At 46.0% G+C, this 18,690-nt stretch overlaps 1 protein-coding gene across 2 annotated transcripts in view; it reads right to left on the bottom strand.

Annotated features, from left to right (window-relative positions):
- The window catches only part of ZNF808 (zinc finger protein 808), a 36,780-nt gene that overhangs the window by 13,039 nt on the left and 5,051 nt on the right, over window positions 1–18,690 (bottom strand). Inside the window, exons 2-4 of one of the 2 annotated variants that reach the window (XM_034944494.3) lie at window positions 18,199–18,300; window positions 7,908–7,989; window positions 3,654–3,780 (exon numbers count right to left, since the gene is read on the bottom strand). In XM_034944494.3, the coding sequence (XP_034800385.3) occupies window positions 3,654–3,780; window positions 7,908–7,922 (142 nt within the window). In that variant the 5' untranslated portion in view covers window positions 7,923–7,989; window positions 18,199–18,300. The remainder of the gene's footprint in view (window positions 1–3,653; window positions 3,781–7,907; window positions 7,990–18,198; window positions 18,301–18,690) is intronic. The other variant, XM_055103828.2, reaches the window with a different exon arrangement.

Raw genomic sequence — 18,690 nt, 5'->3', positions numbered from 1 at the left:
GGTTCAAGTGACTCTCCTGTCTCAGCCTCACAAGAAGCTGGGATTACAGGTGCATACCAAAACGCCCAGCTAATTTTTGTATTTTTACTAGAGACGGGGTTTCACCATGTTGGCCAGGCTGGTCTCGAACTTCTGACCTCAGGTGATCCACCCGTCTCGCCCTCCCAAAATTTTGGGATTATAGGCATGAGTCATCATGCCCAATTTTTTTTAATTTAGTAGATTCAAGGTTTCATTATGTTTGCCTGACTGGTCTCAAACTCCTGACCTCAAGCCATCTACCCACCTCAGCCTTTCAAAGTGCTAGAATTAGAGGTGAAAGCCACTGAAGCTGGCCAGTCTAAGCTATTTCTGACAGAACAGTGAGATAAGTGAGGCAGGAAAAGGGGCATCTCATCATCAACATCACTGAAGGCTGAAAAATCTTATTAAACAAAGGAAGTTGAGTGTGTACTATAAAACTTATATGAAGCCATCTAATAGTATTCACTTGTTTTAAAAAGCAGGTGGATGAATCACCTGAGGTTGGGAGTTCAAGACTAGCCTGACCAATATGGAGAAACCCCATCTCTCCTAAAAATACAAAAATTAGCCAGGCTTGTGCCAGGCATAATCCCAGCTACCTGGGAGCCTGAGGCAGGACAATCACTTGAACCCAGGAAGTCGAGGTTGCAGTGAGCCAAGATTGCACCATTGCACTCCAGCCTGGGCAACAAGAGGGAAACTCCATTAAAAAAAAAAAAAAAATAGCCGGGACACAGTGGTTCATGCCTGTAATCCCAGCACTTTGGGAGGCTGAGGTAGGTAGATCACTTGAGGTCAGGAGTTTGAGACCAGCCTAGCCAACATGGGGAAACCCCATCTGTACTAAAAATACAAAATTAGGCAGGTATGGTGGTGCACGCCTGTAATCCCAGCTACTCAGAAGGCTGAGGAAGGAGAATCGCTTAAATCCAGGAGGTGGAGGTTGTGGTGAACTGAGATTGTGCAATTGAACTTCAGCCTGGGCAACGAGAGCAAAACTCCATCTCAAAAAAAAAAAAAAAAACCAACCCTGGAGGAAAATTATCATTATTTCTCAAATAACGACAGGAGGCCCACAGTGTTCATGGACATGACCCCAGTTTGCACGTAAGGTAAGTGAGGGACAAGACTGAATCCTGGGCATGAAGGATCCCACGACATGTTCTTAGGCACAATAGTCAGCCCAGGCAGTACAGAAAATGACCAGACCAGAAAATACAAGGAGAACAGAAAGAAGTACATCAAGGGGGATACAAGGGCTGAGCTGGGACACAATGGCTGAGCTGCGCTGCTGACAGTGGTTCTAAAGCCATCCCTCATGGATCATGTGCTGAGTCATCATGCCCTGCATACATTGATTTAGGCGGCCTCCTATAATTTTGTCCAGTGGATGAATAAGGTCTTCACTTACTCAGGGAGAGTAGTGTTGGAGGGGAGGGGCTCACGGGGAAATTGGGGTGTTCAGCATTACAAAATCAATAGGCTGGAAAGAACCAGTATTTGCATCCAGATCAATGTATCATGTGAGTCAAGGCCAGGAAAGGAAGGACAAGGGTGGAGAGCAGGAAGTAATGGGCATGTAGGAGTGAACTTTGTGCATGCACATCTGTGGGAATATAATTCCACTAGGATAGACCAAATCTTGAGCTTGGACGAAAGTGGAACTAATTGAGCAAATGTTAAAATATTGACCCAAGGTTAAATATTCAAATTACAATATGGGCAAGGGACAAGAATGAAAGAGATCCAAAAAAGCAGCAGTATGGTGGCCTGAGGTGAAAGCGGTTTTACATCCTTAAATTAAGTGACTCTGATTTCTAGTTTCAAGAATATACTCAACAATATCCCCTGTGTAGATACCAGAAATGCATACACACAAACAAACAAGTAAACTCTATGAAGAGTACAGTAGACCACGGGGGTGAACAAGGATCCCCTGGCACAGTAGGTAGAGATGTGTTTGTGAAAACAGAGCCAGGCTGAGTGCAGTGGCTCATGTCTGTAATACCAGCACATTGGGAGGATGAGCGGGTGCATCAGGTCAGGAGTTCAAGACCGGCCAGGTCAGGAGTTCAAGACCGGCCAGGCCAGCATGGTGAAACACTGCCTCTACTAAAAAAACACAAACATTAGCCGGGCATGGTGGTGCATGTGTGTAATCCCAGCAACTCAGAAGCGTGAGGTATGAGATTGCATGACCTGGGATGTGGAGGTTACAGTGAGCTGAGATTACACCACTGCACTGCACTTGAGCCTGGGTGACAGAGCAATATTCCGTCTTAAAAAAACAAAAACAAAAACAAAACTGTACCTCTAATAGAAATGTGGTTTCACCAAGTTGGCCAGGCTGGACTCGAACTCCTGACCTCAGGTGATTCACCCACCTCAGCCTTCCAAATTGCTGGGATTACAGGCATGAGCCACCGCACCCAGCCAGGCAGTATTATTTATAATAGTAAAGATGTGCATCGACAGATAAATATGTGAGGAAAATGTGGTACACACATACAATGGAATATTATTCAGCCTTAAAAACAACTCGGATGGGCCAGGGGCTGTGGCTCATGCCTGTAATCCCAGCACTTTGGGAATCCAAGGCAGCTGAATCACGTCAGGCCAGGCTATCAAAACCAGCCTGGCCAACATGGTGAAACCGCCATCTGTAATAGAACCACCAAAAATTACCCGGGTGTGGTGACACATGCCTGTAATCCCAGCCACTCAAGAGGCTGAGGCAGGAGAATCACTTGAACCCAAAAGGTGGAGGTTGTAGTGAGCCAAGATCATGCCACTGCACTCAAGCCTGGGCAACAGAGCGATACTATGAGAAAAAAACAACAACAACATAGAAACGAACAAGTTGAAAGGCACTGTGTCTTAAGGAAATGACAGTAGAACTAAACTACTGAAACCTCATTCAACCTCACAAGCTCCCTCAATAAGACTGATGAAAACCATATCTCTTACAGGGTTGATCCTACAACAAACTGAACATAGGTTTTCTTGTTAAAAATGAACAATGACACATATTGGTGTGAAAAATGTGACATGAACAAGAGTTCAGTCAAGAGCCTCATACATATGAGGCTGTGAGCCCGAATGATGTCCCCGCTGGGAGGAATTTCAACACCACTGACTGCTGCTTAGAGAAGATGATCATTAGTTTATGGGATGAACATTGTCACAATGCCATTGAGAGACGCTTCTGTGATGCTCCTCAAAAACCAGAATGAGCTGGGCATGGTGGCTCACGCCTGTAATCCCAGCACTTTGGGAGGGTGAGGTGGGCGGATCACCTGAGGTCTGGAGTTAGAGACGAGCCTGACCAACATGGAGAAACCCCGTGTCCACTAAAAATACAAAATTAGCTGGGCGTGGTGGCGCATGCCTGTAATCCCAGCTACTCAGGAGGCTCAGGCAGGAGAATCACTTGAACCTGGAAGGTGGAGGTTATGGTGAACTGATATACCATTGCTCTCCAGCCTGGGCAACAAGAGCAAAACTCCATGTCAAAAAAAAAAAAAAAAAACAGCATGGATGGGGCAAAATCACAAAAGAGAATACAAAACCAGGAAGAGCCAAGACAGACAAGAGCAGACTCCTCATATCTGCAGGGACATTTTCCTCACCCACAGCCTCCAGGTTCCTGTAGTTCTCCAACATCACTTCCCTGTACAAAGCCCTCTGCGAAGGGTTCAGGCATTTCCACTCTGCCAATGAGAATTCTATAGCCACATCCCTGAAAGTCAAGCGTCCCTAAAATGAAACATACATTTCAACAAAACATTATGGAGGATTGAGTTATCACCTTCACAGAAAATGAGAAAAGGGAAAATAAGTATTTATTTGATCAAAGACTGTGTTCTGACAAAAGGATGTTAAGGTATTTTTGAATATTTTTTCCGTATAGTTGCATTTTATTGTACTTTTCCTTGAAAGATTTTAGGATCCCATAAGTCACTATGGAAGTCTCGATTTTATGGACAATATAAAAACTATATAAATAAAAAGGAAACACAGGGCCGGGTGAGGTGGTTCATGCCTGTAATCCCAACACTTCGGGAGGCCAAGTTGGGCAGATTATTTGAGGTCAAGAGTTTGAGACCAGCCTGGTTAACGTGGTGAAAACCTGTCTCTACCAAAAATATAAAAATTAGACCGACATGGTGGCAGGCACCTGTAATCCCAGCTACACAGGAGGCTGAGGCAGGAGAATCACTTGAACCCAGGAGATGGAGGCTGCAGTGAGCCAAGATCGCACCACTGCCCTCCATCCTGGGCAACAGACTGACACTCCATCTAAAAAAAAAAAAAAAAAAAAGCAATTCCAGGCAATGGCTCTCGCCTGTAATCCTAGCATTTTGGGAGACCAAGGCAGGTAGATAATGTGGTCAAGACATCAAGACCATGCTGGCCAACAAGGCGAAACCACATCTCTACTGAAAATACAAAAATTAGCTGGGTGTTGTGGCACAGGCCTGTACTCCCAGCTACTCAAGAGGCTGAGGCAGGAGAATCACTTGAATCCAGGAGGCGGAGGTTGCAGTGAGCCGAGATCACACCACTGCACTTTAGCCTGGCAACAGAGCAAGATTCCATCTCAAAAAAAAAAGAGCAAACACAGGGTTTTTTCTACAGACATGTCAGATATTATGTTCAACATACAAGGTGATATTTAGTCTCTAGATGAACTAAGATACAAGCGGTGTTTCAGAGAGGACAGAGTCCATTGGCTTTGAAAGAAAAGTCCAAATCTAAAAACTATCATTATCATCGGTCAGGCACAGTGGCTCATGCCTGTAATCCCAGCACTTTGGGAGGCCGAGGCAGGTGGATCATGAGGTCAGGAGTTTGAGACCAGCCTGGGAACACGCTGAAACCCCTTCTCTAGTAAAAACACAAAAATTAGCTGGGTGTGGTGGTGGGTGCCTGTAATCCCTGATACTTGGGAGGCTGAGGCTGGAGAATTGCTTGAAACCAGGAGGCAGAGGTTGCAATGACCCAATATCATGCCACTGCACTTCAGCCTGGGTGACAAAGCAATACTCTGTCTCCAAAAAAAAAAAAAACACTGTTATGATGACAGCAATAGCCGTGACTAACATTTTTGAATGCTTCCCATGTGCTATACACTGTTCTAAGTGCTTCCCATGTCTTAAGCCATAAAATAACATACTGTCCCATGAAGAAAGATCTGTACTTGGACACAAGTGCATCACACATACTAGGAAAATTACCACAAATCAAATAGCTAAAAATGTCAACACAAGCACTGAATCCAGATGTCTGGGATTCACATTTGAATATAAATGCTGAAGTAACAGATACAGCTTTAAACTAAACTGACACGGGTTTATCTAGTGCAGAGAATGTGATAAAGGTCCCAGGGTAAGAACATGGATCATCCTACAAGGTCGCTGAATGGACACACACAGGCATACATATAATCCTTCCCAATACTTCTTATTTTTTTTTTTTCCAGATGGAGTCTCACTCTATTGCACAGGCTGGAATACAGTGGCACAATCTCTCAGCTCACTGCAACCTGTGCCACCCAGGTTCAAGCAATTCTCTTGCTTCAGCCTCCCCAGTAGCTGGGATTTGAGGCACCTGCCACCACATCCATCTAATTTTTGTATATTTAGCAGCGACAGGGTTTCACCATCTTAGCCAGGATGGTCTTGAACTCCTGACGTCATGAGCTACCCACCTCAGCCTTCCATAGTGGTGGGATTACAGGTGTGAGCAACCGGGCCCGGCCCCATCTTACCATTAACTCATTATTGTGATAGTTGACAACAATGAAAAATACTTAAAATCATTACAATTATTATAAAAAATAAAACTTACTGCAAATGTTGTGTTTTCTACATAAACCATGGGCTTATCCACCCATGTATTCATGCACACACGTCACATCATGGCGTTACCCACGTGGTGGCCCACCTCTAATCCCAGCTACTGGAGAGGCTGAGGCAACAGAATCACTGTAATCTGGGAGTCAGAGGCTACAGTGAATCAAAATCACCCCACTGCACTCCTGCCTGGACAACAGAGACTCAACTCAAAACAAATTTAAAAATAAAATAAAATCAATGATGTAATAAAGCATCCTGTACCACTGATGCCTATCTCCACTTTCCATTGCATTGACAGTCATTAAAAGTGCAGACTTTAGCCAAGTGCAGTGGCTCAGGCCTGTAATCCCAGAACTTTGGGAGGCCGAGGTGAACAAATCATAAGGTCAGTAGTTCGACCAGCCTGACCAATACGGTGAAACCCCATCTCTACTAAAAATACAAAATAATTAGCCAGGCGTGACAGCGAATGCCTGTAATCCCAGATACTCAGGAGGCTGAGGCAAAAGAATTGCTTGAAGCCAGAAGGCAGAGGTTGTAGTGAGCTGAGATGCCGCCACTACAATCCAACATGGGCAACAGAGCGACACTCCATCTCAAAAATGTGCACAGTCCAGCCAAGCTGGCTGTCTCCCATTTGGAATGCCAGCAATTTGGGAGACCAAGAGGGGAGGATCACTTGAGGCCAGGATATCAAGGCTAAAGCAAGCTTTGATTGCACCACTGCACTCCAGCCTAGACAACAAAATAAAAATACAATATAAAAAATAAGGCCTGACATGGTGGTGTGCACCTTTAATCTCAGCACTTAGGGAGTCCGAGATAGGCAGATCATGAGGTCAGGAGTTCCAGATCAGCATAACGAACATGATGAAACCCCGTCTCAACTAAAAATACAAAAATTAGCTGGGTGTGGTGGTGCATGCCTGTAGTCCCAGCAACTTGGTAGGCTGAGGCAGAAGAATTGCTTGAAACTGGGAGGGGGAGGTTGCAGAGAGCCAAGATCGTACCACTGCGCTCCAGCTTTGCTGACTGAGACTCCATCTTAAAATAAATAAATACATACATAATATACACACATACATATGGTGACCCATGCCTATCATTCAGGCTCTTTGGGAGGCTACAGTAGGGATTAGTTGAGCTCAGGAGTTTGAGGCTGCTGTAAACTCTGAATTGTGCCATTGTACTCCAGAACTAAGCCACAGAGCGACACCTTCTCTCTCTCTCTTTTTTCTTTTGAGACAGAGTCTCGCTCCATCTCCCAGGCTGGAGTGCAGTGGCAAAATTTCGGCATACAGTAACCTCCACCTCCTGGACTCAAGTGATTCTCCTACCTCAGCCTCCTGAGTAGCTGAGATTACAGGCATGCACCACCACATGCAGCTAATTTTTGTATTTTTAGTAGAGATGGGGTTTCACCATGTTAGCCAGGCTGGTCTCGAAGTCCTGACCTCAAGTGATCTTCCTGCCTTGGCCTCCCAAAATGCTGGGATTACAGGTGTAAGCCACTGCACTGGGACCAACATCTTGTCTCTTAAAAAAAAAAAAATGTGGACACAGAGACATCTTGATCTACTAGTGTGGCTTCAAATGCATTACCAAATCAGATACAAAATATCTCCTCTTATTTGTCTCCTCTCCCAGAATTTACCACATATCTGGGCACATTAACATACATATTTCATATGTAGTTTCTCTGAGCTGACATCCAGATGTGGCCCCTGAACAATCCAGGCTGCCCAGCAGCACTGACATCAACGGGCCCACACCCCATGTTTATCCATGTCTGGGTGTGAGCCCTTCCCAGGACCATGCCCAGGGGAGCCTCTTCCCAAGTTCATGTCACTGGGTCACAGGAGATGGAATCTCAGAGCAGCTGAGAGGAACTGAGGGCAGGCATGGGTGAGTGCGAGCGAACGTGTCAGGCAAAATGCTTCAGACTCAGAAAAGACTGGCTGCTACAATACCTGGCATTTCAGAAAGGAAAGAGACAGATTAATCCACAGAGGAATATCACTTCACCTGAGGAAGAGCCATGCCTGGCTCCTTTCCTTTCCTCTTCTGAGCTGCTTCCTCACGTAACAGGAGTCTTTAGAAATCAATCCTGTACGTGAAAAAAAGTAAGACTTCATGTTAGAAATGACTCACTCCCTTCCTGTGACAAAACCACATGAACCGGGAGATGTCACCCTGTAGAAAGAAGTCCCCCACTGCCCACTGCACCAGAGATCATGCAGAGGTAAGAAAGTCCCACAGGAAGACCTACAAGTGTATGTTTGACCCCGGTCTTCAGATCTCACTCCCTTCATGGAGAAGCCGCCACACACGAGGCAGCAGGGGGGACCTGGGCTGCACTGATGCCCCCTTTATGGCACAGACTCATCCCTGATCAAAGCCTCCCCCCTCCAAAAAAAAGATCTGGGCATGTACTTGGGAAGCTGAGGCAGGAGAATCACTTGAACCCAGGAGGCAGAGGTTGCAGTGAGCCAAGATCGTGCCACTGCACTCCAGCCTGGGTGACAAAATGAGACTTCATCTCAAAAAAAAGGAAACTCAAAAGATTGCAACTACTTGTGCCTCATTTCTCTGTGACCTAAAAGCCGCCTCCCTGCTTCAAGTCTTCCTGCCTTTGTTTAAAGTTGTCACGCCTTCCCAGACCAAACCAATGTACTTCTTACATATATTGATGTCTCATGTCTCCATAAAACGTATAAAATTAAACTCTGCCCCAACCACCTTGGGCCAAATAAACTTTCTAAATTAACTGATCTCTGTAAGATTTTCTGGTTTCACAGCTGCAATGTCAAATGGGGGCTGTGGGAGATCACAAAGGAAACCCGGAGAAGATGATATCAGAAGAAGGACCTAGGAAAGAAAGGCTGCTTGTCACTTGCAGCTGAGGGGAAGAGCATCCTAGAGAGAGGGACAGCTCAAGTGAAGGCCCTGAGACAGGAGCAACCTCAGCCCCAGGAAAAGGAAAGTGACCCGTGGGGCTGCAGCAGTGGAAGAGAGGAGGGCACAGGTAGGAGATGAGGTCAGAGAGGTCCTGGGGGCACAGACCCATAGGAACATGGTCTTCAAACATGTTTCTCCCACAACCCAAAAGCATTTTGAAAGTCGACTGTGATCCCAGCTACTCGGGTGTCTGAGACAGGAGAATCCCTTGATCCCAGGAGTCAGAGGTTGCAGTGAACTGAGATCGTAGCATTGCACTCCAGCCTGGGCCACAAGAATGAAAATTTGTCTCAAAAAAAAAAAAAAAAAAAAAATTGGAAGTGATGTATCTTCTCCCTCTTTTCACGTATACATCTAAGTTTCTCTTTATATTATAAATTACAACACTTACTAATAAAGTAATTTATTTCCCAAATTTAAAATACATGCTGTCAAGTTTGGCTAAGTTTCCAGAAGTACACAGTCACTCTCATCTGAGATGTGCAGACTGCAAGGAAATGTGTTTGGGGGTTTAGAAAGCCACTTGTGGACACCTGAAGGTGGGGATGCCTGTTTGATGTCCCAGGAGAGAGCTGAGGAGACAACTGGACACAGGATTATAGAGCTCAGGTGCGAGGCCTGCAGGGGACATGGAGTCGTGTAGGTGGGTTAAAGCTGTGAGATGATAAGGTTCAAGGTGACTTGAGTCTAATCCCCTGATTTTCCTCATCTTGTGTTTTTTTTTTTTTAAATATTTGGAGAACTGGAATCCCTTTAAAATTCGAGTTAAAACTGAGCACTACCCTCTCCCAGAAGAAAAGCCACACACTGTATTTTGTCAGTCATTTCAGGGGTCAGTGTCACTCTGACTGAGCTTTTCCAGTCTTATTCCTCACCTCTATGTTACAGGTGGGCTCACTGAGGCTCACAGTGGGAGACATTTCACCAAGTTATTCTGCGATGCTCTGAGGTGAGGAGGAAGGACGTGTGGCTGATTCCCATGTGATGGCCTGAAAGGGCCAATAGGCTGCCTTGGTCTTCCTCCTCTAGAAAATTTCCATACCAGTCAGGAGCGGTGACTCACCCTTGTAATACCTAACTAGATATCTACATGGAAAAGAATAATATTGGATCTCTATGTCACACCATGAAAAATTTTATTTAAAAACGGTTAAAAAAAAAAAAAAGGCCGGGCGGGGTGGATCACTTCTGTAATCCTAGCAGTTTGGGAGGCTGAGGCGGGCAGATCACAAAGTCAGGAGTTCAAGATCATCCTGGTCAATATGGTGACATCCCGTCTCTACTAAAAATACACAAATTAGCCAGGCGTGGTGGCGGGGGCCTGTAGTCCCTGCTACTCAGGAGGCTGAGGCAAAAGAATTGCTTGAACCCAGGAGGTAGAGGTTGCAGTGAGCTGAGATCATGCCACTGCACTCCAGCCTGGGTGACAGAGCGAGACTCCATCTCAAAGAAAAACAAACAAACAAACAAACAAAAATTCCAGGACCATCTTATATACCTGAGCAAACGAAACTTCTTTCGAGTTGTAAGGTTCTGATGGCATTAATCCCAAACATATCATTACTCACTCCCAGAAAAATGTTCAAAATACACACAACTGTGCACGCATAGCAATAGGTGTTTAAAACACTGAAAAAGAGGCAGCTGTAGAAATGAGATCTGAGCAAATGCTTTTCTCATGAACACATGGGCTCTGCTAAACCAAGGTTCCAAGTCAATCCAGCCCATCCTTCAACATCTGTAGAGAGTATTATGGACCAGAGGGACTTGAGGGGGACACTTACTTAGAAGCTCACAGATTACCATTTTTTCAGATGACATAAGAAAAAAAATGGAATAGGCTACTTTAACTAAATTTTCATGTTAGGGTAAAGAAAAAAGGTCGTTGATATCATTATCAAGTACACACTGAAACAACCTAATAACATATATCACATAGTAGAAAATGTTTTCGATATATGATAAAGACTAGAAAGCACACAGACCTCAATGTAAACTCAAAAAAATTTCATAGAGAAACAATTTTAAAATGGTTAAAAAATAAAGATCTAATGAAATCTTGGGCCAAAGGAGAAATATTTGAAAATATATCATACTTTGAAAACAATGAGGACAGGCATGGTGACTCACATCTATAATCCCAGCACTTTGGGAGGCCGGGGCAGGAAGACCACAATGTTAGGGGTTCGAGACCAGCCTGGCCAACATGGAGAAACTATGTCTCTACTAAAAATACAAACATTAGCAGGGCATAGTGGGGCACACCTGTAACTCCAGCTACTCAGGAGGCTGAGGCAGGAAAATCGCTTGACCCCCAGGAGGCGGAGTTTGCAGTGAGACGAGATCGTGCCACTAGACTCCAGAATGGGTGACAGAGAGTCTCAATAAATAAATACATATATCTAAACATTAGCCGGACCTGCTGGGGTGTGTCTGTGGCCCCAGCTACTCCGGAGGCTGAGGTGGGAAAATCACTTGAGCCCAGGAGGTTGCCGCTGCACAGTGCTGTGATCCTGCCACCGCACTCCAGTGTGGGAAACAGTAAAAGTGTCTCAAAACAATAACAAAGGCCGGGCGTAGCGGCTCATACCTGTAATCCCAGCACCTTGGGAGGCGGAGGTGGGAGGATCACCTGAGGTCAGGAGTTCAAGACCAGCCTGACCAAGATGGAGAAACCCCGTCTCCACTGAAAACACAAAATTAGCCGGCCATGGTGGTGTGTGCCTGTAATCATAACTACTCAGGAGGCTGAGGCAGGAGAATCACTTGAACCCCAGAGGCAAAGGTTGCAGTGAGCAAGATCGCACCATTGCACTTCACCCTGGGCAACAAGACCAAAACTCCATCAAAAAAAAAAACAAAAAACAAAAAACCACCACAACAAAAATAAGTAAATTAAAACTAAAATTAAAAAATAAAAAACAATTACTGAGGCCAAGTGTGGTGGCTCACGCCTGTAATCATAGCACTTTGGGAGGCCAAGGCGGTGGATCACAAGGTCATGAGTGCAAGACAAGTCCCGCCTAGATGGTGAAAACTGTCTCTACTAAAAATACAAAAATCAGACAGGTGTGGCTGCAGGTGCCTATAATCCCAGCTGCTTGGGAGGCTGAGGCAGAGAATTCCTTGAACCCAGGAGGCAGAGGATGCAGTGAGTCAAGATTGCTCCACTCCACTCCAGCCTGCATGACAGAGAGAGACTCCATCTCAAAAATTAAAAAAAAAAAAAAAAATGAAATGAGGAGGAACTAGAAAAAAGGAAACCAATTACAAAAAGAGAACAAAAGCACTTTTAATACTCCTTTCATCACGTTCCATATAGTAACAGACTCAGTCACTTCTTACCCTACTTCTCTCCCCCACTCCCGACCCCAGCCATGAAAAGGGAAGAGGATGATCCACAACTAATGAGTCAAGTCACTGTCCTCTGGCTGAAGAGGGGTTGCAGAGGGAAGCTGCCTCTGACGCCATCATTATAAAATGCAGCACACTTACACACAGGAGTTTGGCAACTCTCATTCTCATCTGTATAATTTAAACTAATTTTAAATTTGTTACATTATAAACAGAAAACAACACGTCATCACTTCATCATCACATCCAATCAACTCACCGCTCATCTGCACCCAGGGTCCCCCTTCGTCTTCATTACTGCTTCCCTCCATCATTCTATACATAGCCCTTTCTCACTTTCTCTCTCCATCTGTTTCTTTTCTGCATTTCCCCCTGGGCTTCTGCTCATTTTATGCCCCTCTCCTGTTTTGCTCCATTCTTTTTTTTTTTTTTTTTTTTGAGACGGAGTTTCGCTCTTGTTGCCCACGCTGAAGTACAATGGTGCGATCTCAGCTCACCACAACCTCTGCCTCCTGGGTTCAAGTGATTCTCTTGCCTCGGCCTCCTAATCCAAAATTAGCAGGGCATGGTGGCGCATGCCTGTAATCCCAGCTACTCAGGGGGTAGTATCGCAGGAGAATCGCTTCAACCCTAAAGGCAGAGATAGTCATTAGCCAAGATCGTGCCATTACACTCCAGCCTGGGCAACAGGAGTGAAACTCCACCTCAAAAAACTAAGAATAATAATAATAATAATTAGTATGTAGGCCGGGCGCGGTGGCTCATCCCTGTAATCCCAGTACTTTGCAAGGCCAAGACAGGAGGAACCTTTGAGCCCAGGATTTTGAGACCACCCCGGGAAACATACTGAAACCCTGTTTCTACAAAAAAACAAACAAAGAAAAAAAAACCTACTAGCTGGGCTTGGTGTCTCACACCTGTGGTCTCAGCTACTCTGGAGACTGAGGGAGGATCGCTTGAGCCTAAGAGGTCGAGGCTGCAGTTAGAGTAGATAAAGCCATTGTACTCCAGCTGAGCGACAGAGCCAGACCCTATCTCAAAATATTAATTAATTAATTAAAAGTATTATGTAATAACAGCGATTTTTTTTTTCCCACCACTTCCTACCCCACCATGGGAAAAGGGAAGAGTGACCCACAATTGAATGTCACTGCCCTCGGTCTGAATAGGGATTCCAAGTGGAAGCTAACCTCTGATACCAATATTTATAGAACGTACATGGCTCACAGATAGGACATTTAAAATTCTCAAACTCATCTGTATAATTTAAACAAGTTATTAGATTTTATAGACAGAAGTCAACATGTCACAACTAATCATATCCAATGAACTCACATACTCATCTGTACCCAAAGTCCCCCACCCTTTTTTTTTTTTTTTTTTGAGACAGGGTCTTGCTCTTTTGACCAGGCTGGAGTACAGTGGCATGATCTCTGCTCACAGCAGCCTCGAGCTCCTGGGCTCAAGTGATCCTCCAGCCTCCGCCTACAGAGTAGCTGCAATTACAGCTGCACACTATCATGCCCCGTTAATTTTTTCTTTCTTTTTGAAAGAGATGGGGTGTCTATTTTGCCTAGGCTGGTCTTGAACTCCTGGACTCAAGCAATCCCTCTGCCTCAGTCTCCTAAAGTGCTGGGATTACAGGCATGAGCCACTGCGCCTGGCCCCGCTTTCTTCATTACTGTGCTTCCCTCCCTAATTCTGTGCATATCTCTCATTCTCCCCTTCTCTCTCTAGCTCTTGTTTTCTTTTCTTTTTCCCTGGGATTCTGCTCCTCATTTTGTACCCCTCTCCTCTCCTGCTATTTATCCCCTTCTTCCCTCTATTACTCCTCTTCCACCTCTTCTGCCCCATCCTCACAACTTATTTAACCACTTTTTTTTTTTGAGAAAGAGTTTCACTCTTGTTGCCCAGGCTGGAGTGCAATGGTGCGATCTCGGCTCACCGCAACCTCTGCCTCCCAAGTTCAAGCGATTCTCTGGCCTCAGCCTCCCTAATAGCTGACATTACAGGCATATACAACCGCGCCCAGCTAGTTTTGTATTTTTAGTAGGGATGGGGTTTCTCCATGTTGGTCAGGCTGGTCTCGAACTCCGGATCTCAGGTGATCCGCCCGCCTAAGCTTCCCAAACTGCTGGGATTACAGGCATGAGCCAAAGCGCCTGGTCCTTATTTAACCTCTTGTTGCTCCTTCTCCCCAATCTTTTGATCGTCCTCAATCTCTATATATTACCGCCTCTTATCTCTGCGTCTCCTCTGCTCTCCCTGTTAAATTCTCTCTTCCCTGTTACGCCCCCCTGTCCCCACTCTCTAGCACCCCAGATCCCCCGGTGTCCTCCCTGCTGCGGTTCTCCCTCTGTTCTCCTTGCCACCAGCACCACTCTGCGGGTTTGGGGTAAGACACCTGCATCGCGGAGAAGCGCATTTTCCGGGGGGTGGAGCTGGGCAGGCAAGAATACCCGGTGTCATAGGACAAGCCGCTGGGACCTGCCCTACGCTGGTTCAGGGGAAGCGGTGACTGCGAAGTGAAGAATTGGGGAGCAGCAGGGCCCACCACGAGGGGGGATGTAGGGGGCGACGGCGCCTTAAGACAAGGGTGGCACCTGCAGAATTCCAGGACCAGGCAGAAGACGCAGCCTCCCCAGGACTGGGGACACAGCGCTTCGCTCCAGGGGCCGAAGACGGAGAGGCTGGGAGGCGCCCAGGGCGGGAATCCACCTCGCGGGTCGGGGACTTTAAAAAGAACGGGGTGGGTGGAGTCAGCACAAGGTTTTGACCAGGAAAACTAAGCGATAGGAAGTGTATACATTGACCTATAGCAGAAAGACCGGGGTCGGAACGGACTCTTACGGGGACATCTCAATTTGCTCTGGATGAAGGAAGACAGGCGAGAATTTCCAGGTCCGTGGGGACCCCACTTTCCAGGGACAGACGCGCCAGGGACCTGGGAAGCGCAAACTTAATACAAGGCAGAGCAAAACTCACGCGCCACGGTTCGACCTTCACTCCACGCGATCCGCCTCGGGGTTTGCGCGCCCAGGACAGAAGCCAGGCCTGGGCGGGGCCCGCGAACAGTCTGGCGGGGCCTGGGCGGGGTAGAGGCGGGGCGCGAGGCAGAGAGACCTTGCCCTTTAGAACCGGCAGAGGGCGGGGCCGGGGCGGGACCTGTGCATCTCTCCGCCTCGCACCCAGCGCCTTTTTTTTTCGGTTTTTGGAGATGAGAGCGGCCAGGAAGGCTGAGGCATGATTCAAAAGCCCTGGAATTGTCTGGAACGGGCATGCAAACTAAAATGTGAAATGCAAAGCCCTGCCGGGGCGGAATATACGATTTCATGCTGACGGCCCACAGAACAGAACAGAAATCCTCCCCTTCTATTCTCCATTCATTCAGGGGGGAGGGTCCACCCTGTGCTCAGCTTCAGAGACTTCCCCAGGGCCTCTGCCTGGGATGCGGGACGGAGTGCTCAGGCCAGGGAGGAGTGAGGTCACCACCTGCCTAAACACAGCAGGGATGCGGGCACGGGGCGGAAGCCTGAGGTCCCAGCTACTCAGGAAGCAGCGGCGGGAGAATCGCTGAACCTGGGGGTCCAGGCCAGCCTGGGTGACAAAGTAACACCCCCTCCCGCAGGGCTCCCTCCCTCGTCTCTCCCTCGCTCTTTTTCTTTTCTTTTTCTTTCTTTTTTTTTTTTTTTTTTGAGACGGAGTCTCGCTCTGTCACCCAGGCTGGAGTGCAGTGGCACGGTTTTGGCTCACTGCAAGCTCCGCCTCCCGGGTTCACGCAATTCTCCTGCCTCAGCCTTTGGAGTAACTGGGACTACAGGCGCCCACCACGACGCTCGGCTAATTTTTTGTATTTTTAGTAGAGATGGGGTTTCACCATGTGAGCCAGGATGGTCTCGATCTCCTGACCTTGTGATCCGCCCACCTCAGCCTCCCAAACTGCTAGGATTACAGATGTGATCCACCCCGCCCAGCCTTTTTTTTTTTTTAACCCGTTTTTAAATAAAATTTTTCATGGTGTGACATAGAGATCCAATATTATTCTTTTCCATGTAAATATCCAGTTAGTTGTCCCAGCACATTTGTGAAAGAGATCTATTACTTTCTCTTTTTTTTACTTTTTTCTTTCCTTTTATTTTTGAGACAGAGTATTTCTCTGTGGCCCATGCTGGGGTGCAGTTGCGAGATCGTGGCTCACTGCAGCCTCTGCCTCCTGGGTTGAAGCTATTCTTCTGCCTCAGCCTTTGGAGTAGCTGGTATTACAAGCGCACACGACCATGCCCAGCTAACTTTCATATTTTTGGTAGAGACGGGGTTTCACCATGTTGGCCAGGCTGGTCTCGAACTCCTGACTTCAAGTGATCCGCCTGCCTCGGCCTCCCAAAGTGCTGGGATTACACTCGTGAGTCACCATGCCTGGCCTAGGAAATATTCTTTACTTCACTTTTTAAATGTGAGAAAATATAATTGAAAAACAAAGAGTCTTCCCCCAAATGAGAAATCATCTCCACGACGATAATAGAGAAAGAAAGAAAAACTATTTCATTAATAAATAAGCTTTAGACCAGAATGTGATGGGAAATAGAGGCAAACAGCTAAGAGGTTGAAAAGAGAGAAAGAAACTTCAGTGTTCTATACAACCCATTAAGGACATGTTTTCAAGATAAACACTAATCAGTCCTCAGGGAAGAGGACTTGAAAAGCCCTTGGTCACACATAGTTCATCCTGGCTCTACTTGGTAATGGAGGTGACCATCTCTGTCAGCTAACTAGCTTCATCCCGAGGGAAGGGGAGAAACCCTAACACTAAGCCTAATACAAAAATTAGCTGGGCATGGTGGCAGGCGCCTGTAATTTCTCTCTATTTTTAGTAGAGACAGGGTTTCACCAAGCTGGCCAAGCTGGTTTTGAAATCCTGACCTCAAGTGATCCGGAAGCCTCGGCCTCCCAAAGTGTTGTGATTACAGGCTTGAGCCATGACAGTCAGCCAGGAAAACTCCTAGAAGTTGCACCTGCATTCCATTAGACTCTGGTTGCATGACCACATTCCTCTCAAGGCTCAGAATTATTTAAATGTCCATAGCTTTAAATTGGAATCATTTGATGTTTGAATTACTGAATTTCCTACTGAGACACAGGTACAATCTATCTTGTTTGCCTTTTTTTTTTTTTTTTTTTTTTTGAGACGGAATCTCGCTTTGTCACCCAGGCTACAGTGCAGTGGCACAATCTTGGCTCACTGCAACCTCTGCCTCCCAGGTTCAAACAATTTTCCTGAGTAGCTGGGACTACAGGCATGTGCCACCATGCCCGGCTAATTTCTTCGTATTTTTAGTAGAGACAGGGTTTCAACATGTTTGTCAGGCGGTCTCAAACTCCTGACCTCGGGATTGACCCACCTTGGCCTCTGAAAGTGCTGGGATTACAGGCGTGAGCCACTGCGCGCAGCTGTTGTTTGCCTTTCAAGGAGCTCCCAAGTTCTTCAGAAATACATCCCTGGGCCGGGCGCAGTGGCTCACACCTGTAATCCCAGTACTTTGGAAGGCCGAGGCTGGAGGATCATCTGATATCAGAAGTTCAAGACCAGCCTGGCCAACATGGTGAAACCCCGTCTCTACAAAACTATAAAAATTAGCCAGGCATTATAGCCTGTAGTCCCAGCTACTCTGGAAGTTGAAGCAGTAGAATCTCATGTACCTGGGAGATGGAAATTGCAGTGAGCCGAGATCACACCATTTAACTCCAGCCTGGGCAACAAGAGCGAAACTCTGTCTCCATTGGAAAGGAAAGAAAAGAACAGAAAAGGAAATAAAAGAAAATTAAACAAAAGAAAAGAAAGAAAACATACTACCTCAGAAAACAGAAAATGCACTTGCAAATTTTCTAATAAATGTCCTAAGAAAAGAGATGAAAGGAAAGAAAATCTCTTTCTTTAATTTCAAAGGAGGAATTATACCTCTCATTTATTGGCTTGTTTGTTTGAGATAGGGTGTAGCTCACTCACCCAGGCTGGAGTGTGGTGGCAAAAACAGGGCTCACTGCAGCCTTCAACTCCCTGGCTCAAGTGATCCTCCCACCTTTTTCATCATGCATTTGGAAGAGATATCTACAAAATATAAACACCAATACGTTTCCAATTAAGTCCAGAAGGTAAAACATACTGAAATGTGTAAATATGACACAAAAAACGATACTTATTTTGAACTTCCCAAACATGATCTTCAAAGTTTAGGAACACAAAAGGAGTAAGATTCTTTAATAAATAAAGGGCAATTACATGTACTTCAAATCATTTCTATGGAAGCCTATTTCCAATATGACAAAACACTGACAGGGCACAAACATGTGTAAGCCTAAAGTAAGGAGTATTTTTCCACTGTGACCCTAAAATGTATCACAGTTTGCAAAAAACATATCACTGTCACATCCATGAAAAGTATAGATCCTTCATATTTACACAATATCTACTGTACACAAATCCTAAAAGACCACACAA

Source organism: Pan paniscus, chromosome 20 (genome assembly GCF_029289425.2).
Source record: "Pan paniscus chromosome 20, NHGRI_mPanPan1-v2.0_pri, whole genome shotgun sequence".
Taxonomy (NCBI): domain Eukaryota; kingdom Metazoa; phylum Chordata; class Mammalia; order Primates; family Hominidae; genus Pan; species Pan paniscus.
This window is presented reverse-complemented; position numbering and strand designations above follow the sequence as displayed.